This window comes from Saccopteryx bilineata, chromosome 4, assembly GCF_036850765.1.
Source record: "Saccopteryx bilineata isolate mSacBil1 chromosome 4, mSacBil1_pri_phased_curated, whole genome shotgun sequence".
Classification (NCBI taxonomy): Eukaryota; Metazoa; Chordata; class Mammalia; order Chiroptera; family Emballonuridae; genus Saccopteryx; species Saccopteryx bilineata.
The window spans coordinates 157,570,593-157,597,860 of record NC_089493.1 but is presented as its reverse complement, the minus strand read 5'-3'; the positions used below and the strand labels follow the sequence as shown (position 1 = coordinate 157,597,860).

Below are 27,268 nucleotides of genomic sequence, written 5' to 3'. Positions count from 1 at the left end.
GTGTGTTTTAAGGTGGAAGGTAGGTGAGTAATCCTGTCACACATGAGCTGGCCCCCTAACTGGGACCAAGACTTCTCACAACAATCCTCTCCCTTGCAGCAGAGTTCAGATCGCCAGGACTCATCTGCCATTTTGGACCCTTTGGTGCAACCTGCCAGGTTTGTGGCTCATTCTCAGTGTCTGTCTAAACCTTCACTTTTCAGAAATGGGAAGCAGAAAATAATGACTTTTGGAGAGAGCACAGTTGGGCTGGCCCCATCTTATCAGTGGAGCCTGGCTTCAGGATGGGGTGTTCGGGATGTGGTCACAGGGAGATGCCCAGAATCTGACAGCGAGGCAGGAATCTGACATTTTCCTTCCAGCCTCACTGAGGGTTCCTTCTTGGAGAGGTTCATGTCCCTTAGAGACTAGGAACTCTCTTGTGGGCTCACTGAAATCAAACCAGAGCAAGCCAGTGGGCATCACTAGATAGCCTACAGAAGGCCCAGGTGCAAGAGTGCAAAAGCCCTACCCCTGGGGCTTACTGCTTGGGACCCTGGGGTGAGAGAAGGGCGAGACACACTGCTGAGACACAGCCACACCCATGAAACTAGCTAAAGCAAAATGTAGCCTCTGAAGAGATACTCCAGAACTGACTGACTGGCGCTCAAGAGACCATCTAATGTTTTTCAGGAACTGGAGGTGCAGGAGGAGAAAATTGGAATGGGGTCGAGTAAAGCCAGGGGGAAAATGAGAAGGAAAGGAATAAGGGGGGACATGGCTTCCCCTGGGTGTAAGGTAGTAGCATTTCTTTGGCACCAGTGTGCACAACCCTTACTCCTCCCTGTGTCTTTGTGAGGGAACATGCAGAGGCTCCCTGGAGAATGGAGAGAATGTACCCATCAGCAAAGCTTAGCTCAAGCCTGAGACCCCTTTAATGGCTGCCGACTCCCTCACTGGCTCCTCCATCTTCCCCAAATATTCAACACATCCAGACTGTTGGTCAAATAAGTTTGTAAATATGATATATATGTTTGCTCGCTTATAGTTTGCATTGGGTATGGGGACAGGCTGTAAGCAGGCAGGGTGGTTATAGCCTAAAGCTTAGTTTGTTTGTTTTTTCTTTTGTATTCTAAAACAGAGACACACAGAGAGAGTCAGAAAGGGATAGATAGCAATGAAGAGAGATGAGAAGCATCAATCATTAGTTTTTTGTTGTGACACGTTAGTTATTCATTGATTGCTTTCTCATATGTGCCTTGACCGCAACCTTCAGCAGACCAAGTAACCCCTTGCTCAAGCCAGCAACATTGGGTCCAAGCTGGTGAGCTTTGCTCAAACCAGATGAGCCTGCGCTCAAGCTGGCAAACTTGGGGTCTCGAACCTGGGTCCAGTTCGATGCTCTATCCACTGCACCACCGCCTGGTCAGGCCTAAGGCTTAGTTTTTAAGACTAAGCTTTTCCCCACACCCTTGACTGATTGCATGATGTGGGGTGGTGCACTCTCATGAGGAATCCCATTATGCCTCAGATAAGTGACTTTGTATCAGAGACTTTCTTGCTTGTATATTGTATTAAAAGTTTTGATTTCTACACTATAAAGTGGGGCAGACCAGGAGCTTGCTCTCTCGGTTCCTGAGATTAGCATTAGAGAGGAGAGCAGAAAAAGGCCGTGTGGAGGAGAAAAGAAGCAGCCAAGATGGCGGAGTGCTGAAGGAGAAGCCAGTTTGTGCAGAGTTTGTGTAGAGAGAAGGAGATGGGGAACAGTGGTGAATAAGGCTAGTGAGGTAGAAACCTATGATTCTAGGAAACTCAGATAAGTCAGTGGCTTTGGGAGCCCTAAATGGAAAGGGAAGTGTTTTCCCACTGTGTGTATTTCTTGTCTGCCAGGTACAAGCTAGGATTAAAGCTAATGGCCCACCAGTTCTTGGCTTCGTTGTTTCATTACCGTCTGTCCGAATCTAATGTGAACCTGCATGGGCCAGGTGGCTGTGACGGTGGTTGTGGCTACTGGCCTTACCCTGACCCTCACCTTTTCCCCAGCAAAACCTCCTCACTGGAACCAGGATCTGAAATCCATTTACACTGTGGTGTGAATAGCTGAGGTGACAAAGTGTTTCCCCTCACAGTGTTGCAGGAGTGACTCTGACAGAGGATAAGACACTTTGACAACTTAATTAATGGAGGGAGAAGAATTTATTAGTAACTGGCAGAGCATGTGGGATTAGTAGCTCCACAATACGAGCTCCCTGAATTAGATTTTCTCACAGGTTATACACCTTTACAGTATCTAAGCAATGGGCGCGTGATTTCTTCGTTAAGGTTTCCCAGGACTCAAGGAGAAAGGAGGAGGAGTTTCAGCGGGGTCAGCAATGGGGAGGAGTTTCCAGCTCGCTGGTCATAGCTACATACAGATCCTGCTTTTTTTGCTTTGTGTTGCAAGTGGTTCTAAGCAAATGCAGAGAACTATGGGATGTAGTTAATTTATAACTGGCTGAGTCAGTTATCCCTGCTAACTCCTTTCCATGTATTCTCTGGTTTCTCCCCTCACAAAGTAGAAGGGAACCTTTGATCCTTCCTCAGCAGGGTACTTGCTCTCCAGGGAAAACCAGAGCCTTTAAACCACAGAGGTTGGAAAGGGTAACTTTCAGACAGCTGGTGGAGAGACGGGTGCTTTTGGGAGCACCATGCGTTGTTCAGCCCCTCTGAAGTCCCTTCGGGAAATCGCCAGATTCTCTCTCTCTGATTAAAGTCTTTAAAGGCATATCCATGAGTGTTGGAACCAAAGGACTCACAAGACATGTGTCTTCTGTTTGAGAAGATGGTTGCTCACAAGCTCTAAGGCAAACTTTGGTTTTAAGTGGGGTTTTAAAATTTTTATTCATTTGTTGGTTAATTGGTTGGTTGGTTCGTCATTGGTATTGGGGCTGGCATCTGGGGACTCAATCTTCTTCAGTGCAAGAGAGATGCTCCCAGGGCAAGTGTGATCTGTGGTCAAGTGGTCTCTAACAGGGATTGTGATGGTCCAGGGGACAGGAGACTGAGGGTCACCCAGTCCTGACACACGCCACAGCTGATAAGGAATCTGTATTCAGAGAAACACAAAGTTTGGAGTGAAGCCCCATTCTACCACCACCTCCTTGTGCCTCATTTCCTTATCTGTGATTTGGACCTATGGCAATAATAATCTTTTTTTTTTTCAAGTAAGAGAAGGAGAGATAGAGAAATAGACTCCTGCATATGCCCCTACCAGGATGTACCCAGCAACCCCCGTCTGGGGCCGATGCCCAAATTAAGTGAGCTATCTTCAGCACCCAAGGCTGATTCTCTGACCAACCAAGCTATAGCCTCAGCGCCCAGGACCGAGAGCAACTGGCTGTGAAAGGGGAAGAGAGAGAGAAGGGGGAAAGGGAGGAGGAGAGAAGCAGATGGTTGGTTCTCATGTGTTCCCTGACCAAGGATCGAACCTAGGACATCTGCACACTGGGCCGATGCTTTATCTACTGAGCAAAATGGCCAGGGCCATAATATTAATACTTCTGGTACAGACAAGGATTGAGAGATACTAAGCTCTTGATTTATGCTAATGCTAATTTTTTTATTACTCTGTGTGTGTGTACAACTGCCTCTTCTTGCAGCCTCAGTGACAGAAGTCACATGGGTGTATAACAACAGACAATTTTAGAGTCTGGAATACAAGTTGACACCTCTGAGGGTTGGGGCTCAGGGATACAGGCCGGTACTCCTCTTGTAAAGTGCACCTGCCCAGCTGTGGACCTAATGAGCCATGGCCATGGCAAGGACTCAAGTTAACAACTAACAAGTTTAATTCCTAAGAACCCAGCCAATCCAAATGGATCTGTGAGGTGTCCTGAGCCCTCTTGTTTGGAAGGCATTGGCTGGTGCTGATAGACACTCACGGCTTTGCCCTCCTGAGGCTCTATTTTGAGAGTCCATAGGAAAAGACTAGGCCCAAAAGAGAAGAGAAGGGAAAAGGGAGAGGGAGAATAAATTGCAAAGACAGTGTGTAGGCCTGCTCTGGGGTTCTTCGCTCTGGTTTCCAAGCCTGACACATGCACATTCCTGCCATCAGCCAAAAGGATGAGAGGCTAGAGTCAACTGTCTGGCCAGAGCCTGGCCTCTGGCCCAAGGCTTCTGTTCTGCTGGTTGTTGTGTGAATAGTAATTCCAACAGCTGTTGGCTGTTAAAACAACCAGGACCGCTCAAAAAGGGACTCTGGCCTTACAGAGGCCCCTACTGAAGTACAGATCAAGCTGGTCCAACTTGCTGCCCACTTCCACTTTCCCACATGCATGAGAGCTCCTCACAGGCTATCACTCCCCACCCCCATTGTATTTTCATCCACCCAGGACCTTCCAGCTCAGGGGTCACCTGGGAAGTCTCTCTCTCCTATTAAGTCACCCGCACACCTCCTCTGGCCACTCTTCTGCTGAATGACCCAGCAGTTTTCGAGTCCTTCTTCTAAACCCTGCCAACCGCACTTCTGACAGTGTAGCTGGGGCTTTGCAGCCACAGCACCCAGGAGCACGTGCAGTCACAGGGTCTGTGTGAAAATGAAAACCAAACAGTGGCGTGAGCCAGCAGGAGGAGGGGGAGGGATGCTGAGGACACTGAGAGTAGAAACTTAATCCAACCTGGGGTGCTATAATGAAGTGAAGGGAGAGAGTGTGGGTTCTGGGAGAAAAATGCAGAGCAGTGTGTGGTTGTTTGGAAAGTGGAGGCATGTAAAGCCAGTAGGCATGGCCAGGGCCAGGGCCGCCATCACAGCTGCCCGGCCCATGCAGGTTCTCATTGGATTCAGACAGTCAGTAAAGAAACAATGGAGCCAAAAACTGGTGGGCCACCATCTTTAATTCTAGCTTGCACCCCGCAGGCAAGTAAAAAACACACACTAGGCTCCAAAACCCACTCACATTCAGTGCTCACAAAGCTACTGACTTATCCGAGTTTCCTAGAATCAAAGGTTTCTAGCTCATCAGACTTTATTCACCTCTGTTTCCCATCTCCTTCCTTCTCCCTGCACAAACTCTGCACTAACTGGCCTTTCACTCAACACTCCGCCATCTTGGCTGCTTCTCCTGGCCTCCTCCACGTGGCCTTTCTCTGCTCTCTGCTCTCTAATGCTAATCTCAGGAACCAAGAGAGCAAGCTCTCGTTCTGCCCCCATTTTATAGTGTAGATTCAAAACCTTTAATCCAATATACAAAATAGGGAAGTCTCTAATACAAAGTCATTTCTCTGAGGCATGATGGGATTGTACCACCCCACATCAAAATGGGTGGGAAAGGCTTAATCCCAAAACCAAGCCCCAGGCTACAGGGATTCTGCCTGCCCACAGCCAGCCCCCAACACACATTAATATCACCTGGGTAACAGCCTCCACGTGGGCAGCACCATCTTTAACAAAGTGAGCATAATACATTTTATCTGCCCAACAAGGCAGAAGGAGGGGGTGCTGACTTTTATTTAGAGTACTCATCAAAGCCAGGGGAGGCTTAGTGACCTTCTGAGTTAGCATTGTTTTTTTTCCATTGTTCAAGCTTTGACAGAAGAAATATCCAAACCTGTAAGATTTCTTAATGAGTTTATTTGAACTGAACTGACAACAATTGCCAGGAAACAAAATCTCAGTGGATTGAGAAAATGTTCCGGAAAATGACAGTTTTACCCCTTATTTTATACATCAGAATCAAAGGAGCAGACTTAAGCAGGGTTACATGAAATCCATTAGTGATAGATTAGGGAGGTGGGAGAAAACAAAACAGGGAAATCCCTGGGATTGGATAAAAAGACTAAACTTCTTGCTTAAAATAGTTAACAGTTAACATGATAATAATAACAATGGGGGAATTAGCGGTTCCTGCTCTGAGTGGTTGTGCCCTGAGGGGGCAGGAAAAGATTATTTTACATTTCAATGGCATGTTATCAGGATGCAAAACAACAACAGACAGGCTCAGTTAAGATAAGCATTGACCTTTGTTAGAGAAATACTGCCCTAGAACCTGGCTACCTACCATGCACTGCTTTCACTTAAAAAGTTTTAATTTTTCAGGCCATCCTATGTAGTTACTGTGTTTCCTCATGTATAAGACGCACATTTTTAACAAAAAATTTGGGGTCTAAAAACTGGGTGCGTCTTATACAGCGGTTGTAGATTTTTTTTTTTTACTTGCATTTCCTGCTTTTTCATGCTTGTTGTCTTTGTGCTCATTGTTTAATGATGAATAAAGCTTGAGTTCAATTGTTGTTAAAGTACCATACCCTCAAATGTTGTAATGTACCGTACCTCACTTTCACGGGTTTACGTACAGACACTAAGTCTATATGAATTTTGAAGGGTTTTATTAAAAGAAGGAGATTTATTAATATGCCAGCTGCATATGACTGACACGGGGCACAGCAGACTCAAATCATGCAGCCCCAAATGTATCTCAGAGGCTGGTTATATATATACCAGTGTTTCCCAACATGGGGCCCATACCCCACAGGGGGGCAATTCGATAGTTAAGGGGGGCAATTTGAAAATGAACTCGACACGACTTTAACTCTTTCGCCCCGGGCCATTTAAATGCAATGCTAGATATCGGTGCCAAATTTAACAAAAAATGCAATTCTTAAATAATTGCGGTAAATAATTATTAAGTATAATTTCGTTTGACGAGACCAAAATATCAACTGGGTGATTGGCGTCGTCAAGTAAACTTCGTCCTAGGTTCACCGCGGAGCGTGCCGTCTGCCCCGGGGAATCCCGGGATGTTTTAAAAACTCGCTAAATTAGGTGAGCAGTTATTCTCACCTAATTGGCCCATCGCAACTTCTGTAGTGTTTCACATCATTCAGTTGGTGTTAATTAGAAATAAGTGTCAGTCAAAACTGTTGTAAAAGCTCGTTGATTTAATAAATATACATATATATTGCATAGATATAATTGGTAAGTATTTGATTTTATTTTTATCAATATTAAACTCTTTATTAAGTACTTCTTGCATCGGGGCTATTAAAGCTAGTGCCAAATGTGAGCGTCTTTTCAAGCTATTTTGTGAAGAACAAAATGAAGACCATGTGAGACGTTTACTTCATACTAAAGTAAGATGGCTATCTAAAGGAAACTGTTTGAAAAGATTTATGGAACTGTTTGATACTCTTAGTGATTTTTTAAGTGACAAACATGAAATGAAGTATCTGTTAACAATAGATGGTAAAGCATTTGTGAGTTATTTAGCCGATATCTTTGAAAACTAAATATATTAAATAAGCAACTTCAAGGAACAAATAAAACTCTTGTCGATGCAAAAGCAAAGATATTTGGTTTCATTACCAATATTGAGTTATGTCAGAAACATATTAACAACAAAAACTTTAAACAGTTTCATTGGCTCCAAAAATGTGAAGTAACTGATACCGCTTTACTTGTTATTGTCAATCATTTGAATATTCTATCGGCTGATTTAAAAGAAAGATTTTCTGATTTAAAACAAATTGATTTCCCAACATGGATGATGCAGCCAATGTTAGTGGATTTGTCTGATATATCAAATAAGCAGTATCAAGAAGAACTCGCAGAATTGCAAAATGATGAGTCAGTTAAAGCTTTATTTAATATCAAAGGAGCGATGGCATGGCTTGGTGAGGAAACAGAAATCAAATACCCAAATTCAACCAAATGTGCAAGAAAACTATTGCTACTGTTTCCATCTTCATTTTTAGCTGAATGTGGATTTAGTGCTGTAAATGATTTCCTGGTAAAAAAAAGAAATCGGCTAGATATAACACAATGTGGAGACTTGAGACTAAAGCTAACCAAATTGGAACCTAATATAAAATCTCTGTGCAGCAAGCATCAAGCGCAAGGATCACACTAAATTAAAATAATAAATTAATATAGAAAAATCTGTATTAAAATTATTTGGAATTTAAATTTCTGTTTTTCATTATATGTTTTGAAATTTTACTTACTGTGTTTTGTTAACAATTTCATAGTGATTTCTTCCTAGAACCTATCATTTATGTTTATTAAGTGAACAAATCAAAATTTTTTTATATATATTTAATTTTTTTTATTTTTTATTTTTTATTTATTTTAGAGAGAAGAGGGAGAGAGAGAGAGAGAGAGAGAGAGAGAGAGAGAGAAGGGGGGAGGAGCTGGAAGCATCAACTCCCATATGTGCCTTGACCAGGCAAGCCCAGGGTTTCAAACTGGCGACCTCAGCATTTCCAGGTTGACGCTTTATCCACTGCGCCACCACAGGTCAGGCACAAATCAATTTTTTAATGTTAAAAATTATGTATGTTACATGGGGGGGACATAAAAATTTTAGAAAGGTTAAGGTAGGGCATGGCACAAAAAAGGTTGGGAAACACTGTATATACTCTTTGACCACATACATGTTGGGGGGATGTAAAGCCAGTAGCCATGGCCAGGGCAGGTTCTCATTAGATTCGGACAGACAGTGTTGGGCAGATAAAATATATTGTGCTCACTTTGTTAAAGATGGCGCTGCCAATGTGAAAGCTCGTCGCCCAGGTATATTGTGTTGGGGGCGGGCTATGGGCAGGCAGGATCCGTGTAGCCTGGGACTTGGTTTTAGGACTAAGCCTTTCCCACTCTTTTTGATGTGGGGTGGTGCAATCCCATCATGCCTCAGATAAGTGACTTTGTATTAGAGATTTCCCTATTTTGTTCTTTTTTTTTTATTTATTTTTTTTTTTTTTATTTTTCTGAAGCTGGAAACGGGGAGAGACAGTCAGACAGACTCCCGCATGCGCCCGACCGGGATCCATCTGGCATGCCCACCAGGGGCGACGCTCTGCCGCTCCGGGGTGTTGCTCTGCCAGGACCAGAGCCACTCTAGCGCCTGGGGCAGAGGCCAAGGAGCCGTCCCCAGCGCCCGGGCCATCTTTGCTCCAATGGAGCCTTGGCTGCGGGAGGGGAAGAGAGAGACAGAGAGGAAGGAGGGGGGGGGTGGAGAAGCAAATGGGCGCTTCTCCTATGTGCCCTGGCCGGGAATCGAACCCGGGTCCCCCGCATGCCAGGCCGACGCTCTACCACTGAGACAACCGGCCAGGGCCAATTTTCCTATTTTGTATATTGGATTAAAGGTTTTGATTTCTACACTATAAAATGGGGGCAAAACAGGAGCTTGCTCTTTTGGTTCCTGAGATTAACATTAGAGGACAGAGCAGAGAAACACCACGTGGATGAAGCCAGGAGAAGCAGCCAAGATGGTAGAGTGTTGAGTGAGAAGCCGGTTTGTGCAGAGTTTGTGCAGGGAGAAGGAAGGAGATGAGAAACAGAGGTGAATAAGTCTGGTGAGCTAGAAACCTTTGTTTCTAGGAAACTCGGATAAAGTCAGTAGCTTTGTGAGCACTGAATAAGTGGGTTTTGGAGCCCAGTGTGTGTTTTTACTTGCCTGCTGGGTGCAAGCTAGGATTAAAGATAATGGCCCACCAGTTTTTGGCTCTGTTGTTTCTTTATCGACTGTCCGAATCCAATGTGAACCTGCATGGGCCAGGCTGCTGTAATGGTGGCCATGAATACTGGCTTTACAGATGGCAATGAAACAACGGAGCCAAAAACTGGTGGTCCATCACCTTTAATCCTAACTTGCACCTGACGGGTAAGAAATACATACAGTGGGAAAACACTTCCCTTTCCATTCAGGGCTCCCAAAGCCACTGACTTATCTGAGTTTCCTAGAATCAAAGATATCTACCTCAACAGCCTTATTCACCTCTGTTCCCCATCTCCTTCTCCTGCACAAACTCAACACAAACTAGCTTCTCCTTCAGCACTCTGCCACCTTGGCTACTTCTCCTGGCCTCCTCCACGTGGCCTTTTTCTGCTCTCCTCTCCTCTCCTCTCCTCTCCTCCATGTGGCCTTTCTCTGTTCTCTCCTCTAATACTAATCTCAGGAACCCAGAGAGAGCAAGCTCCTGGTCTGCCCCACTTTATAGTGTAGAAATCAAAACCTTTAATTCTATATACAAACAAGGAAGTCTTTGATACAAAGTCACTTATCTGAGGCATGATGGATTCCTCATGAGAGTGCACCACCCCACATCATGCAATCAGTCAAGGGTGTGGGGAAAAGTTTAGTCTTAAAACTAAGCCGTAGGCTATAATCACTGTGGCTGCTAACAGCCTGTTCTCCACACCCAATGCAAACTATAAACGAGCAAACATATATCATATTTAAAAACTTATTTGACCAAAAGGGGAGCATGACAGCATGACACAACCATTAACAAGCTTATAACATTTGTCTAGGGGATTTATAAAAAACATTTAAAACTTTCAAGGTAATAAGATCAAAGATATTCACAAATCTTTTAGTGTCTATCTCTCCTTTTTTGCCTAGAGGTGTGTTACTCTCAGGATTCCAGGAAGGGAAGGAGAGCCAAAATCAGTGTAGGTTGGTATGTAAATTCTGTCTCTTATTTAAAGGGAAAGGAAGTTCTTCAGACAGCCTTAATCCTTTTAGAGAACTAAAACTAAATTACCCAGTTGTCCTTGTAAGTCAGGAAACTTTCATATTCTTTTCCCTCCATTTTCCAAAGAAAGGACAGGACAGAAAGCCTGACTTTTCCTCTTTAAAATGGCATTGCCAATACTAAGTTTTACAGTTCTCTGGCACCTTACCACACAATAACATTACGTAATATATTTTTTTTCAAATTTCAGGCCCAAAATTAAGGTGCGTCTTATACATTAGAGCATCTTATACATGGGTGTTGGGCAGATAAAATATATTATGCTCACTTTGTTAAAGATGGCGCTGCCCATGTAGAGACTCATCACCTAGGTGATATTAATGTATGTTGGGGGCGGGCTGTGGGCAGGCCGGATCCTTGTAGCCTGGGGCTTGGTTTTAGGACTAAGCCTTTCCCACTCTTTTTGATGTGGGGTGGTACAATTCCATCATGACTCAGATATGTGACTTTGTATTAGAGACTTCCCTATTTTGTATATTGGATTAAAGGTTTTGATTTCTACACTATAAAATGGGGGCAGAACAGGAGCTTGCGCTCTTGGTTTCTGAGATTATCATTAGAGGAGAGAGCAAAGAGGAGAGCAGAGAAAGGCCACGTGGAGGAGGCCAGGAGAAGCAGCCAAGATGGTGGAGTCAACACTTGGTTGAGTGAGAAACCAGTTTGTGCAGAGTTTGTGCAGGGAGAAGGAAGGAGATGGGGAACAGAGGTGAATAAGTCTGGTGAGCTAGAAACCTTTGATTCTAGGAAACTCGGATAAGTCAGTAGCTTTGTGAGCACTGAATGTGAGTGGGTTTTGGAGCCCAGTGTGTGTTTTTACTTGCCCGCCAGGTGCAAGCTAGGATTAAATATGATGGCCCACCAGTTCTTGGCTCCATTGTTTCTTTGCCGACTGTCCGAATCCAGTGCGAACCTGCATGAGCCAGGCGGCTGTGATGGTGGCCCTGGCTACTGGCCATACAATGGGGGAAATATGGTACTTTTGGTCTCTGAGTTTGTAAGGCCACCAAGCAGGCCTCATCTGAGCCTGTCAAGTTTAGCATATAGCCCTCCTTTTTTTCTTTGTTCACAAAGCAAAGAAATTGAGGTTCTGCCAGTTACAAAATCTGCCTGAAGTCCCACAACTAAACAGAACAAATATGGAAAGATTATATATCTCCCAAGATATATCAGCTGCTCACACTCACTGATTATCAGGTAGTGAGACAAACAAGTGTCAGGAGTAAGAGAGGACAGTCCTCTCCTGTATTGTGGCTGGATTTCCTGGACCACAGATGGGAAGGGAGGAGAGCTAGATGGGACCATATCGCCACTGTGTGGTCTCAAAAATGCTATATGTTATACTAATATAATTTTATAGTAATTAAATGTATAGAAATATAGAAAATATATGGAAATAAGTTAGAATATAATATTAAAAGCCATTAGGGCAAGTGAATAGGGCTACATCCTCTGGGTAAGAGCTAATCTAGTGTGTAGAGATATGATACGTAAGACCATGCCCTCTGTGCAGGGCCCAGTTAGTGTGTGTGTGAAATTATAAATAGATAAAAAAGGACAACCGAGAGGAACACGCCAACGGGCCCCCTTAAGTTGTACCCAGGCATGCCATAGAATCTATGAGTAATAAATTGCCTGTGTAATTCTTGCAACTAACTTGTATGTCAGTCATGTCTTTCCTCTGGTGGTGATTGGTCTCAGCACCAATAAGTAGAATCCTCACAGCCACCTCAAGAGTAGTCTCAAAGAGGCTGCCAGTCCTGCCGTTAAGCAGGAGTGTCCCACTGCACAGGCAAGTCAAATCAGGGACACCTGATCAACATAGAGCTCAGGCTCTACTGGGACACTATAGACTCAGGGACAAACACCAGCTAAACCCCTGTAGGCTACCCCTGAGGTTCTAGGACTAGAGAAAGGTGTCTGAAGCTGACCAGCAACTGTCAGGCATGTGTTCCATTTCTGAAAGATTAGCACTCTGTTTGTTCCTCTGTTTTGTGGACCTGATGTTCCAGGCCAAGGGAAGTGGGAGCAAGGTTGGGCAGGGAGAGTAAAACGCACGTGAGAATTTTTTTTTTTTATAGATTTCCCTTTGTTTGTAGAAAGTCACTAATTCCTAGCTGAGCCCCAATACACTGTGTAGTTCTATTTCTGGCTCTGAAACAATGTGAACCTCAGAAGCTGCTTCCTCTGGGACCCTTTGGCTCTGTCCCCATCTGGCTTTGTGAGTCAGAGCCAGTAATCCCATTAGCAGTGTTCCCTGGTAAATTTAGAATCAGCTCTCACATCCGGCTATGGTTTAAAAGAAGTCAAGCACTGTGTGTGATAAGAACCAGACAAAAGATAATTGAGGCACTGATGGACCTCTGGCCTGATGGGACAGGTTCCACCTCTCCTGTGTCACCCCAGCATCTGCTTGTTTCCCGGCAGGTGGCCCTACTGCTGAGGACATGATAGAGTTCCCAGTTTCCCTGGACTCCTTTCAGTGGGTACCTCCACCCAGCAGTCTCGTCTTTCTTATCCATCTCCTCCTCCTCCTCCGGCCTGGGGAGCTGAACTCAGGTAATGTATCCAATCTGCAGCCCAGCCAGCCAGAACGCGAGCACATCATCTTCTGTCCACCCCTCCTGCAGGTGCTCCCAGTGCTGAGATCTGTAGCCATGCCAGGTGTTAGAATATACACCTTTCCCAATGATTAAAGAACCACTGGCCCCAAGCACCATCCAGCCCCACAGTGCTCTTCTACAATCTCTCCAGCCACCCTGTGTTCCTACACACTCCCAACGACCCTGCAGCTGCTCACAAGCATGGCAGGGGCAGAGTAAGAGGGTGCCAGGAAACTTTTATTAGCCTGTGCTTGGGCTGAACCAGTTGGAAAATACTTTTAAATCCACCTGTCCAACTGTGTGTGATCAGGCTGCAAAAGAAATGTACCCAGGGATTTAGGAGCACAGCTAAAACACGTGGTTTTCCCCAGAAAGCCAAGAAGAGCCCTAGATAGGAGTAAATGTGGGAGCAGAGCCTTGCAGGATACATATTCTCCAGAAAGATGGCAGATGAAGGGTAAACTGAGGCAGGGTACACCCAGGAAGAGGGCCAGGCATCAGGTGTGGGGGGAGAAGAGGTGAAGAGGGAAGCTGGTTGGAAGGGTGTTGAACAAAGAAAGACACCACCATGCTCCATTTGCAAGGTCAAGGGTAGGAAGGATCCACGAAGGGAGAGCTTGTGTGTGGGGGGGAAGCTAAGCTTGGGATGACATAGTTTTTAGCTGATCTTCCAAGGAAAGCAAGGAGGTACACAGAGGGCAGAGGCAAGAGCAAGGCATGTGGGATGGCAGGAAACAGCAGGTGCAGAGGGGATAGCAGACAACTACAGAAAACAGGCTAGCTGGGGGGGGGGCTGGAGGAACCAGATGTAGACACCATCAGAGAGGACAATCAAATGAAAGAGCCTGGTGAACAGTCAGCTCCAAGGCAATATTTGACCTTTAGATTAAAAAAAAAAACAGACAAGGAACCCCCCCATCGATTATTTTAATACCCCCTGTTGTTACAGGAGCAGTGTATGTGTATGGTATAAAAAATAAAAAATCAGACAAAGCAAAAAAAACCCCCACAAAAAACAACCTATTCTAAAATCTATTCTATTCCCATTATGCAGAAATTACCAATCCAATTCACTTCTTTCATGACGATCACTTGTTTGAGAAACCTGGCAGGCTGTCCTGTGAAATGTCTCACCTTCCTCCTTTGAATACTTTACTATAGATTTCTGAGCTGCAAAGGGACATGATAAAAACTCATATTTGAGCCTGACCAGGCAGTGGCACAGTGGCTAGAGCGTCGGATTGGGATGCGGAAGACCCAGGTTCGAGACCCCGAGGTCGCCAGCTTGAGCGCGAGCTCATCTGGCTTGAGCAAAAAAAGCTCACCAGCTTGGACCCAAGGTCACTGGCTTGAGCAAGGGGTAACTTGTTCTGCTGAAGGCCCGCGGTCAAGGCACGTATAGAAAGCCATCAATGAACAACTAAGGTGTGGCAACGAGAAACTGATGATTGATGCTTCTCATTTCTCTCAGTTTCTGTCTGTCTGTCCCTATCTATCCCTCTCTCTGACTCTCTCTCTGTCCCTGTAAAAAACCCACAAAACTTATATTTGAGGAGAGCTATTTTTGTCCATTGTTCTGGCTTCTCATCCTAGAAGAGGTCAAGGTGATTGGCCCTGGGGAATACATCCTGGCGAACGTCGGGGACGAGGTAGAGTTCCCGTGCCACCTGTCTTCGTACCAGGACGCAGAGCACATGGAGATCCGCTGGTTCCGAAGCCAGGCTTCGGAGGTGGTGTACCTGTACCAGGCGGGGCAGGAGCCCCGCCAGCGGCAGATGGCGCAGTTCCAGAACAGGACCAAACTCATCAAGGACGAGATCGCTGATGGCACCGTGATCCTGCAGCTCTCCAATGTAGTTCCCACCGATGAGGGCCCCTATGGGTGTCACTTTCTCTCCAGAAACTTCTCTGCGGAAGCTCTCTGGGAGCTGGAGGTAGCAGGTGCGTGACCTGGCACAGCAGGAGCAGGGTGAGAGGCGAAGGTCTATTTGGACAAAGCTGCTTTGCTCAAGAGTAGATAGGCAGCACCAAGAACAGTGGAAGAGCTCCATTAAAACACACACACACACACACACACACACACACACACAGCCTGACTGGGTGGTGGCACAGTGGATAGAGCATGGGACTGGGATGCGGAGGACCCAGGTTCAAGACCCTAAGGTCGCCAGTTTGAGCACAGGCTCATCTGGTTTGAGCAAAGCTCACCAGCTTGGACCGAAGGTCACTGGCTTGAGCAAGGGGTTACTCCGTCTGCTGTGGCCCCACGGTCAAGGCACATATGAGAAAGCAATCAATGAACAACTAAGGTGTCACAACGAAAAACTAATAATTGATGCTTCTCATCTCTCTCTGTTCCTGTCTGTCTGTCCCTGTCTGTCCCTCTCTCTGATTCTCTCTCTGTCTCTGTAAAAAACACACACACAAAAAACCACAAAAAAACCCACAAAAAGACCACACACACACACACACACACACAGTAAAAAGAAAGATCCATTAGAAAATGAACAAAAAAATTTGTTCATGAAAAAAGATAAACAAATGTTCCTTAAACATATGAAAAGGCAATCACTTTTGCTTATAATGAAAGAAAGGCAAATTAAATTCACACTGATGTGCGATTTATTTTTACCTCTCAGGCTAGCAAAAACTTTTAAAAATTTGACCACACACTCTTGGTGGAGCTGTGCAGGGAAGCAGGCCCTCTGCTCTGCACCAAGTTGATAAAGTTCAAAGTTACAAAGCTCCAGGGTCTGGGAATTTGTCAATAACAGGATTGTCTGTGCACCTACCTTTGAACATCAATCCCACCTATAGGAGTTTACCCCGAAGCGCTACCTCCCACAGCTAAATATGAAAAAGGCATATGTATAAATTTAATCTTTGTAGTATTATTTGTAATTGCAAGTCAGCAGAAACAACCTAGGTGAGCAAGATGCAGTGTTCTATAGTACACAAACTTTTGTGTAAGAAAGAGAGAGAAACACTACACAAAAGGAAACACAGGGAAGATAAACTAGAAACAAATAAAATTAGTTACGTAAAGTAGGGAGTGCAACGGGACAGAAAGGATAGAGTAAGGGGGTGAGGCTGTCCTGACATACAGTTTTTACAGTATTGGCATTTAAACCATATAAATGTTTTGCATATTTAAAACAAAAAGCTAGCACACGAGGATGGGACAATAAAGGAGTGCATCATAGGTACTTGAGCTCTGGTGGGGTTCAGGAGAAAAAGAGAAGACAATCTGTTGAAATCTGGAGAGATTATTGTTCATTCTCAGGGACTGTCGTTTGCATAATATGATTAAATGTCCACAGCCCTCTCTAATCAAATGCCCCTCTCCATATTTATTTTTTTTATTTTTATTTATTTTTTTTATTATTTTTTAAATTCATTTTAGAGAGGAGAGAGAAAGGGGGAGAGAGAGAGAGAGGGAAAGACAGAGAGAGAAGGTGGGGAGGAGCTGGAAGCATCAACTCCCATATGTGCCTTGACCAGGCAAGCCCAGGTTTTCGAACCGGCGACCTCAGCATTTCCAGGTCGATGCTTTATCCACTGCACCACCACAGGTCAGGCGCCCCTCTCCATATTTAGGAATGTTCCTCAGGAGTAGTACCTGCCCCACATGCCAACACTGATTCAGACTGTTATTTACAGTTCATGGGTGGGGGCTATGAGCCCACAGGTTTGTTAAGAGCAGTCACAGTTTGTGATGCCTTCTGGTGACTGCAAATGATGAGCTTCACCCACAACTTCTGGAAGAAGCCTGATTCTCCCCCCTCCCCACCTCTCCCAGCAATGGGGTCAGACCCTCACATCTCCCTTGTGGGCTTCAAGGAAGGAGGCATTCAGCTGAGGTGCAGCTCCAGTGGCTGGTACCCCAAGCCCCAGGCTCAATGGACAGACCATCGGGGACAGTGCCTGCCTTCAGAGTTCAAGACCATCATCTGGGATGCCCAGGGCCTGTTCAGTCTGGAAACATCTGTGGTCGTCCAAAGAGGGGTACACAGCAACGTGTCCTGCTCCATTCAGAACCCCCTTCTGTTCCAGAAGAAAGAGTTTGTGCTCCAAATAGCAGGTCAGTGAGTGCTGCTCACCCTTATCTTCCTCATCATCACACCCTCCAGGTCCTTGTCCCAAACAAAGGCCATCTATAAGGACACATAATGGGGTAGGGACTGGCTGTGTATGAGGTGAGCTGACCTTGACATCTGGAACGTTGGCAGCTCAGATATCAGAAGCCTACTAAGAAGACAACTGACAACCCAAACAATAAGCAGGGAAGGCCCCAGAGATCCAACATTATTACAAAGGCATTACCTGAAACCCAAAAACTACTCACTGGAGGCAAGTGTTCCTATTGTCATTCTTCAAACAATATTTATTAAGCTCTCAATGTGCCCCAAATACCTGTCCTCAAGTTCACATTCCAGTGCGGAAAACAGACAAACAAAAAGGTGAATTACATTGTACATTAGAAGGTGTTAGGTGCTGTAGAAAATAATGAAGCAAGGAAGAGTGATAGGACATGGTGACATGGTGGGGTGTGTGTGTGTATTTAAAAGTGGTAGATAAGGGAAGAAGTTAGTTAGGCAATGGGCTGAAGGTGAGGCCACTATCTAACATCAGTCTTTTTATAAGGCACCCACTGAAAGGTTTAATGTTCATGGCTCTAATTATTTCAAGTCTTGAGGACAAATCCAACCTATGAGCCATTTTCCACATAGTTCAAATCAATAGTTATAATAACAGAAAGAAATCTCAGCCTTATAAATGATAACTTGTCCTCAGGTAAGAGGACTTGACAGCACAATATGGCTGGTTCATCGCAGAGGTGGCCATCCGTGTTAGCTGTCTTTATCCAAAGACAAGATAAAAAATCTCGGATGTGAGGGCGATCTGGCTGTGACATCTGTCACCCCATTGATCGCCAGGGTTGATTCGGCTGATCTGGCTGGCTAGGCAGGTGTCCTCTTCCTCCCTCACCGCTCCATGTGCGTCCCTCCCGAAGCTGCATGCTCGGTGGAAAAGGACGACCTTCCCCACTAGAGGAGAGGACTGTTCTTCGGTCAGGGGTATACGAGTAGCTGTGCTCCCCTGCTAGAACCTCCAAACAAGTCTCAAGATAAAACATTTCTTATCTTTATGATAAGAATGTAATTAAAATTTGCAGCTAGTAGCCTCAGTTAAAACCCAGGACACAGAGATAGAAGTACTTTCTCCTTGATGTTTACATTTCAAAGAAATGGCTCCAGGCTCCTGAAGAGAAACATTTCCTGAGTTATAAAGCCAGCAAGAGGCTTATTTAACTTTCAAAAGGATTTGCATACATCTCAATAGGATAGAGAAAAATTTACAAGTTTTCCAAAGGAAATGGTCTAAGAATGGGGAATAGGTATATCTCTTTCCCTTCTTGCACCAGAGAAATTCCAATTCTTCTCTTTTAGATTTGTGTTCCTCCTTTATAAAGGGTGTGAGTCACATGGCTATTTATCTGTTAGTGGGGCATTTAGGTAGGGGGAACAGCAAGCTCAAAGCTTCTGAGATGTAAATGTGTGTGGCTATTGGAGGAGCAGAAGGAAGTGGGATAGGAGGGAACAGAGACAAGATCAAGGGTAGCTGGTCAGGGTGGTATTAGACCCTGAACCTTCGCTCTCAACCCCTATGTCAGTGCTTAGCAAACCATCTGGTGAAAGACCAATTCATTGTGGCCCAATAGTTTTGTACCAGACAATAAAAATGCATGGCAAGAAAGTTTTTAAAAAACAAAAGAGGGCCCTGGCCGGTTGACTCAGTGGTAGAGCGTCGGCCTGCCAGGGCACACAGGAGAGACACCCATCTGATTCTCCACCCCTCCCCCTCTCCTTCCTCTCTGTCTCTCTCTTCCCCTCCCGCAGCCAAGGCTCCATTGGAGCAAAGTTGGCCTGGGCGCTGAGGATGGCTCTGTGGCCTCTGCCTCAGGTGCTAGAATGGCTCTGGTTGCAACAGAGCGACACCCCAGATGGGCAGAGCATCGCCCCCTGGTAGGCGTGCCAGGTGGATCCTGGTCGGGTGCATGCGGGAGTCTGTCTGACTGCTTCCCCGTTTCCAACTTCAGAAAAATACAAAAAAAAAAAAAAAAAAGAACAAAAGAGCACATTGTGCTAAGTGAAATAAGCCAGACACAAAAGAACAAAACTGTATGATTCCACATTTATAAGGTACTCAGAGTAGTCAATTCATAGAAACAGAAAGTAGAATAGAGGTTACCAGGAGCTAGGAGGAGGAGGAAATGGGGAGTTAGTTGTTTAATGCGGACAGGTTTCTGTTGGGGAAGATGAAAAAAGTTCTGGTGGCGGTAGGTTGCAGACTATGCAAATGCACTTAATGCCACTGAACTGTAAGCTTAAAAAATGCTTAAGATGGTACATTCTATGTTATGTATATTTAACCACAATAAAAATTATAAATACTTTAAAAGGTCACTGAGATAAAACTACCATTTTAAAATAGTCATCTTTAACAGACACAAAATTACTCTATGAAATTGCCACAAGAGTTTCTAAAGTGTTAGTCTCCATTTTGCACCTATCAGTTTACTGTCTGCAGAGGCCTCCCTAGGGAACCTGAGGAGGTAAGAGGGGTCAGTCAGTCAGCCCCACGCTCCTTTGCTATCAATTCTTTCAATGGTGTGATGAGAAGTAGAAACCAAGGGGGTTTGTGATTTCAACAGTTTGGGCAGACAGCAACACCCTTGGATTCAGACCCAGGACAAGAGTGGGAAGAAGCAGAGAGATGTCAGGGCCTGGTCACAGCAGGTGGAAGCTGGGGAGTGGGTAGGGCATCCAGCGCCTCTCTTTTTCCCTCCTTCACTTGCAGCACCTCCCCTTTCCAAGGAGCAGGTCCATGTTCCGCGGTTTCTCGGGGCCCTGCTTTCCCCACTGTCACGCCCATTTTACAGATGACTATGCAGGGCCCAGGAGGCCTAACTCGCCAGCTCTTCACATGAGGTTTCCCAGCACACTGTCCAGAAGCGTCTGTAACTGTTTAGTGGCACCTATATCAAGACAACTCCTGTGGGTGTTTTCCAGACGTATTTTTACCTCGATCTTCCCCATGGAAGACAGCTTTCCTTGGGACTCTGCTGGGTGGCCTGCCGCTGCTCCTGGGCCTCGTCGCGATGCTGGCGCTGTACGTCGTCCACAAGCAGCAGCGGTCCCAAGGTACCCGCAGACTGGGCCCCGTGGCGGCTCCGCGGGGAGGAGAGGGGCGGGGCGCAACCGTGGAACAGCCGGCAGCGCGCTTCCACGCCCGCCCCCTTTACTTTTCTTTTCAGAGAAGCTGAAGAAGCAGGCGGAGAAGGACAAAGGTAAGCAAGGGTGAGGTGCGCTCTCCGCCCCCATCTTTGCCTGGCAGAAAGGGACCCTGGGGCAAATCCGGGAGAGGGAGCAGTCAGACCTGGATGCTTGGGAACCGGTGGGGTACGCGGCGGGTTTGCGCTTCCTCCTCCCTCCCCTCGGAGCCCGCTCCTCCTGCTCGTTCTGCCCAGCCTGGTCCCCAGAACGCACGGGGATTGAGTCTTTGCATTTTGGGGAAGCGAGTCGTCCGTGTTCTTTGATCGAGATTTCCTCTTTTTTTTCGTTTTTCTCCAGGGAAACTCACAGCAGAGCTGGGTATGTTCTGGGTGCTGTGCACACAGCGCTGCTGCAGGGTAGTGGGGTAACGCGCGCAGAGGAAGGAGGGTTTCAGTGACTTTAGGCTCCCTTTGAAAAGCGGTAGATGACAAGGACCTAATTCTTAATCCATTTCTCTGCGCCTTCCACCTCTTCTCTTCCAAATGAACCCCCTTCCATGCCAAATATGCGATTTACTTACAATTACACCATGAAACGTTTACTCGCATTGCTTCATCTTCCTAGGATATCCTTCCTTTTTAATTCAAATGCCACTGGGAAGGGTAGCATCTCGAATTTGCACTAAAGTGAGTATAGCATAAATATAGATTAGCCCAAATTAGTGTCTAGTGCTGCCTTTCTCAGGAGCATTTACCTTTAAAAGACATAGGGTGGAGAAATCAAAGGAATGCATTTCTCGTGGCAAATTATCACTCTTGGCCTCCAGCCAGGAAAAATAATTGTGATGTCCACCCAGTCCTTTAAATAATGCACTCCATAAGTGACGCTGAGGCTCAGACAGGCTGTGCTCAGTGTCTGGACTCACCTGGGAGAGCTGGTGCTTTCAGGTCAGGTGAGCAGTAGCCCCTTCAAACCAGCCCTGAGCCCTGAGAAGAGGCTTCTTGTGCCAAGACTTGCACTCCCCACCCCCACCACACTTCTGTAGGGATTTCTGCCCTAGAGCAAAGAATAGGATGAGGTGGTAGAATCCTGCTAATGATGACTCAGATGGGATTGTGGTAACTGAAGGTGGTTCTAGCCAACACAAGGCTGATGTTTTTTCTGTGTTCTACTTATAGAGGAGCTGCAGATGGAGCTTGGTAAGTGACCCCTCTTAGAACTATCTCTTCTTGTCCAGCTTTTAGCACCTGTTATTCGTGTAAGTTCTTCTCATCTTCCAGTTGGGTACATGGCCAGGCTGGAATCCTTCTTGCTCTGTGGGTGGCAGGAGAAGAGGAAGGAGGGGCAGAGTTGGGTGCAAACTGGATATGTAAGCAGGGAAGCTACAGGAGCCTAGTGTTCTAATTCAGTTTTCTTTAACTGCTTCAGACTGGAGAAGGGCTGAAGGCCAGGCTGGTGAGTGAAGCTTGTCTCTTTTTGACCTCTCATCACCTCACTCTCCCTGATAAACCACATTTCATCCAGTTTATTCCACAGCCTCACTCAGCATGAATTACTTTTGTGTCACTGATAGAGGTTATATTCGAGTTTTGCTTTCATACTTTTTTTTATATTTTCCTGAGGTGTAAGCATACTGTAAACCATTGGTGCCAATCCTGGTTGTACATAAGAATCTTCTAGGCTCCTGGTGCCCACTCTCAGACTGACTTCTGGGGTGGGCATGTTACCCTACATGTAGACATTTCTCCCGGTATCTCTGTCCATTCTCCCATAAAGGAACTAGTCAATCATATTTATATTATATGTATTCTGGAAAAAATGTGAATTTCTGTTTTGTACACATGAATTTTAGTTTATGTAGATTACTTTTTTTGTGTGTGACAGAGACAGAAAGAGGGAGAGAGAGGGACAGAAAGACAGGAGGGGAGAGACATGAGAAGCATCAATTCTTTGTTGCGGCTCCTTAGTTGTTCATTGATTGCTTTCTCATATGTGCCTTGACCTGGGGTATACAGCAGAGTGAGTGACCCCTTGCTCAAGCCAGTGACCTTGGGTGTAAGCCAGCAACTTTGGGCTTTAAGCCAGTGACCCCGCACTCAAGTCAGATGAGCTCATGCTCAAGCCAGCGATCTCAGGATTTAGAACCTAGGTCCTCCGTGTTTCAGTCCAATGCTCTATCCACTGTGCCACTACCTAGTCTATGTAAATTAGTTTTACAGTCTCGTGCTCTTCCTGGCTTTTCTCACTTATCACAGTGTATTAATATCCAGCCTGCCCCCACATGTGCATCTGCTCTGTTTTTCCTTCTTGTTGCCAAGGCCTCCCTTTTAGCCAGCTACCCTCCCGGAGTAGGCACCCAGCCTGCCTCTAACTCCACCTCACCACAGACAATAACACAAGCATGTCACCTTCTGGCCTTGTTTGGAGATTTCTCTGGGATGTATATCCAGGAAGGGAATTGCTGGCCCACAGAGGTATGTCACTAAGTGGGACAGAGGGATCCCTGAAGGCAGTGCCATCGTGCTGCTATAGGCACTGCATGGAGGCTCCACGGGCCACATTCCATGTGAGCTCTCAAAGTTTGCCAGTCAGTGGGGAGGAGTGATTCTCACTCTTCTTTTAGTCTATAGCCCTCTGAACACCAAGGAGTCTGGGCATCTCTTACATGCTAGTTGGCTGTTGGAGATCCCTCTCCTGAACATTGCCTGTTCATGTCCTTTTGCCCATTTTTCACATAGGGCTACTATTTTCATATTGAGTCACAGAACACACACACACACACACACAATTTTAATCTTTCATTGGTATTAAATATTGTGAATTCCTTCTTCTGTTCTGTCATCTTCTATTAGCATTGTCCATGCTTCTTATTGAAAAGAAGTCATTACTTTTTTTTTTTTTTTTTTTTCATTTTTCCAAAGCTGGAAACGGGGAGGTAGTCAGACAGACTACCGCATGCGCCTGACCGGGATCCACCCGGCACGCCCACCAGGGGGCTATGCTCTGCCCATCCGGGGTGTCGCTCTGTTGCATCCAGAGCCATTCTAGCGCCTGAGGCAGAGGCCACAGAGCCATCCCCAGCGCCCGGGCCATCTTTGCTCCAATGGAGCCTCGGCTGTGGGAGGGGAAGAGAGAGACAGAGAGGAAGGAGAGGGGGAGGGATGGAGAAGCAGATGGGCGCTTCTCCTGTGTGCCCCGGCCGGGAATCGAACCCGGGACTCCTGCACGCCAGAACGACGCTCTACTGCTGAGCCAAGCGGCCAGGGCGAAGTCATTACTTTTGATAAAATATAATTCATGACATTTTAATCTATGGCTTGTTCTTCTGAAGTTTTGTTGAAGTAAAACTTCCTCAACTTAAGTCACAAAGATTCTGTTCACTTTATACGTGTAGGTCTTTAACTCATCTGAAGTTTGCCATTATATGTGGTGTTCAGTAATAATCCAGTGATTTCTTTCCATATAGAGAGCTGATTTTCCCAGTGCCATCTAATACACCATCTGTGATTTCCCCATTATGTGGGTGTCACCTTTAGTGCATATTCGTTTCCCATGTTTAGATGGGTCTGTCTGTTGGTCACGTGTTATGTCATTGTTTCTACTACTATTGCTTTTGTGTGTGTGTGTGTGTGTGTGTGTGTGGCAGAGACAGGGAGAGTCAGAGAGAGGGACAGATAGGGACAGACAGACAGGAAGGGAGAGAGATGAGAAACATCAATTCTTTGTTGCGGTTCCTTAGTTGTTCATTGATTGATTTCTCATATGTGCCTTGACCAGGGGGCTACAGCAGACTGAGTGACCCCTTGCTCAAGCCAGCAACCTTGGGCTCAAGCTGGTGAGCCTTGCTCAAACCAGATGAGCCCGCGCTCAAGCTGGTGACCTCAGGGTCTCGAACCCGGGTCTTCCACATCCCAGTCCAACGCTCTATCCACTGTGCCATGGCCTGATCAGGCTGCTATTGCTTTTATAGTACTTGAAAGTACTATAAAAAGTTCTCCATTTCCACTTTCTTTTTAAACTTAATGAATCTTTTTAAAATGTAAATTTAAGGATAAATTCATGAATTTCCTTTAAAAAAAAATCCAAAAGTATGTCTGACCAGTGGTGGCACAGTGGATTGAGCATCAGCCTGGGACACTAAAGGCCCTGGTTTGAAACCCCAAGGTCACTGGCTAAAGAATGGGCTCACTGGCTTAAGTGCAGGCTTGCCAACTCAAGCCCTGGGTCACTGGTTTGAGCGTAGGATCATATCAGTGACCTTAAGGTTGCTGGCTTGAGCCCTCAGTCAAGGCACATATGAGAAGCAGTCAATAAACAACTAAAGTGAAGCAACTACGAGTTGATGCCTTTCATCTCTCTCTTCCTTTCTTTTTCTTTCTATCTCTCTCCATAAATAAATAAACAAATAAATAATTCAAAAGTAGCTTTGCATAGGATTGCATTGAATTTATAGCTAAATTTAGGGAGAATCAACATATTTCTAGAATTGAGATATTCTATGCAAGAGCTATGTGTATATAAAGTTCTACTGGTTATTTCCATGTAAAACCAGGGTTGAAAAGGTCTGCTATAAATTTATGGAGCACTGAAATGTCTTCTATTGCTTGTGCTATTTTATGACTTGGTGATTTCTCTGTTATAAAACAGAACAAGATGTAATTAGGCAGAAATCCACCCAGAATGGCTCACTTTAGGAAAGTAGGCAAGATAGGGTATCCTCCATGAGGATGTGTATAGGACAGGAGCCAGCCGCAGCTTGCTTGGCTCAGTCTTGGGGACTGAGGTTGCCAGTCAGAGATTGAGGCTTTATTTTCATGCTTTAGGGAACCCATGCTGCCTGTATTAGTTCTTTTTGCTCACATACTCTATTCTCTGCCGTTTCCAGTACAACTTCAGTCTGCATGCAGCTTTGGTATAACCCAGCATGAACACTTGCCTCTTACTCAATCTTGAGTCCCGGGGAAAATGCTATTGTGGACCCAGGCCAATCTGGACTTAAACCAGCTGTCATGGTGGGAATGGAGTCACTCAGTGTTATGGTGTCTTTCATGCATCTTGAGCCTCTTTCAAGGTTCCAGGGTTACTGATAGCTCTCTGAGCTTCTTTTTCCTCTCTGTTCGGTTTCAGAGTGGAGAGCAGCCCAACAATACGCAGGTAACTGAAGTCAAAGAACTGTGACATGACTTGGGTTGGCTGGATCTTAAACAGAGGGAGGTGGAGAGATCTGAAATTAGAGGAAGTATCTGTCCAGAAGCCAACTATGAGCCTGCATACACAAACACACAAGTTCACTTACACACACATGACAGGACCCACACACATGCATGTGCACATGTACACATACATGCTTGTGTGTGTACATATGATTGACTTACCCATCCATATATTGGTGTATACACACATGCTCCTGCAAGCATATAGCTTTCTGGGTTTTAATGGGTCTTTCCATCTAGCAGGAAGGCTGTTTGCAGGAGGGAACACCATCTGTATGGAATTTTTCACATGGTTGAACAGGAAGGGAACCTTTGGGTTTCCATCTATCAAATGAGTAAATGAGTGTGTTTTAGCAGCTGTGGTTTGGAGTACAGGGCACTAGCCTAGATGATCTCAGAAGTCCCCTTCAGTTTCAAAATCCTAAGCTTTCTGTAAAACCGAGGTTCAGAGCTCACGTGATAGTCTCTAGGTCACACTGGTGGAGACTAGCACCAACCATGGGTTCCTTCCCCTTAACCAGGACTTGAGGGCAGTGAGCCCTCATCCATCACCAGGAGACTTCTTTGTTTGTTATCTCTCCTCTCCATGGCACCCGATAGAGAATTCAGGAAGCTTCCAGTTCAGGAAGGAAATAGGATTCCTCTTATCACTTTCAATGCTCCAGGGTGACTGTATACCACTTCAATCCCAGGGTGTTTCCCGTTGAGGGTGGGAGTGAATTTTCCACCAATTGCTTCACTGACAGAACTAGAGGTTAGTCTGTCCAGGGAAGAGACAGGACCTAGAACCATCCTTGTGTGACTAACCCAGTGCCTTTGCAGTGGACATAACCCTGAATCCGGCCTCAGCACATCCCAGCCTGGAGATCTCCCAGGATGGCAGGAGTGTGTCTTCCTGCGGATCAGTGCCGGTTCCGGCGGTTCTCGGAGACCCACAGCGATTCCTGGAGCAGACATGCGTGCTGAGCCGGGAACACTTCCAGGTCGGCCGCCACTACTGGGAGGTGGACGTGGGCCGGCGCAGCCGCTGGTTCCTGGGTGCTTGCCTGGAGGGAGTGGCGCGTGCAGGGCAGGTGTGCCTGAGCCCAGCCACCGGCTACTGGGTGATGGGGCTGTGGAACAGCTGTGAGTACTTTGTCCTGGAGCCGCAGCGTGTGGCGCTGTCCCTGCGTGTGCCACCCCGGAGGTTGGGCATCTTCCTGGATTGTGAGGCCGGAAAGTTGTCCTTCTTCAACGTGTCTGACGGCTCCCACATCTTTACCTTCACTGACACCTTCTCGGGGCCGCTCTGTGCATACTTCAGACCCAGAGCCCCTGACGGCAGTGAACACTCGAATCCGCTCACCATCTGCCCATTGCCAGTTCAAAGGGCATGTGTCCCTAAAGAGGATGATAATGACACCTGGGCACAGCCCTATGAGCCCTTGGACCCTGCCCTGGACCTGTGGTGAGGTCTCAGGGCCTGGGCCTGAGGGACTTTGTCTGAGTTGGTGGAAGCACTACCAAATTGCCAGCAAAGGTGACAGACCCAGTGCAGGAGAAGGGGAACAGAAAGAGGGACTTGACCAATATAGATGTGTATGTGTGTGTTTATAATTTTCTTTAAGAAAAAGAGGCAATCTCAAAGCTCATCTATGTGTATCAAAGGATTGAGCAAATGAGTAAAAATATGTTGAAGTTGCTGGGG

At 45.9% G+C, this 27,268-nt stretch overlaps 1 protein-coding gene across 8 annotated transcripts; it reads left to right on the top strand.

The window, feature by feature from the left end:
- On the top strand, window positions 1–27,268 carry BTNL9 (butyrophilin like 9). Of its 8 annotated transcripts, none has more exons than XM_066272407.1 (12): window positions 1–19; window positions 100–158; window positions 12,916–13,047; window positions 14,685–15,032; window positions 16,891–17,172; window positions 20,165–20,296; window positions 20,410–20,442; window positions 20,726–20,746; window positions 21,547–21,567; window positions 21,797–21,823; window positions 25,496–25,522; window positions 26,404–27,268. In XM_066272407.1, exons 3-12 carry the CDS (start codon window positions 12,936–12,938, stop codon window positions 27,030–27,032), a joined length of 1,632 nt encoding a protein of 543 aa, XP_066128504.1. In that variant the 5' UTR covers window positions 1–19; window positions 100–158; window positions 12,916–12,935; the 3' UTR covers window positions 27,033–27,268. The 8 variants fall into 8 exon arrangements, with proteins under 8 accessions (XP_066128504.1, XP_066128505.1, XP_066128506.1 ...); XM_066272408.1 differs by having other exon boundaries at window positions 5–23; XM_066272409.1 differs by lacking the exon at window positions 1–19 and adding an exon at window positions 8,085–8,248 and having other exon boundaries at window positions 26–158.

What these genes read in the sequence shown, in the direction of transcription:
- BTNL9 (XM_066272407.1), top strand. Translation starts at nt 12,936, where the DNA reads ATGATAGAGTTCCCAGTTTCCCTGGACTCCTTTCAGTGGGTACCTCCA. An exon ending in CAAGCAGCAGCGGTCCCAAG is followed by an intron (nt 20,297 to 20,409) that starts GTACCCGCAGAC and finishes TTTTCTTTTCAG; the next exon opens with AGAAGCTGAAGAAGCAGGCG. An exon ending in AAGGGCTGAAGGCCAGGCTG is followed by an intron (nt 21,824 to 25,495) that starts GTGAGTGAAGCT and finishes GTTCGGTTTCAG; the next exon opens with AGTGGAGAGCAGCCCAACAA.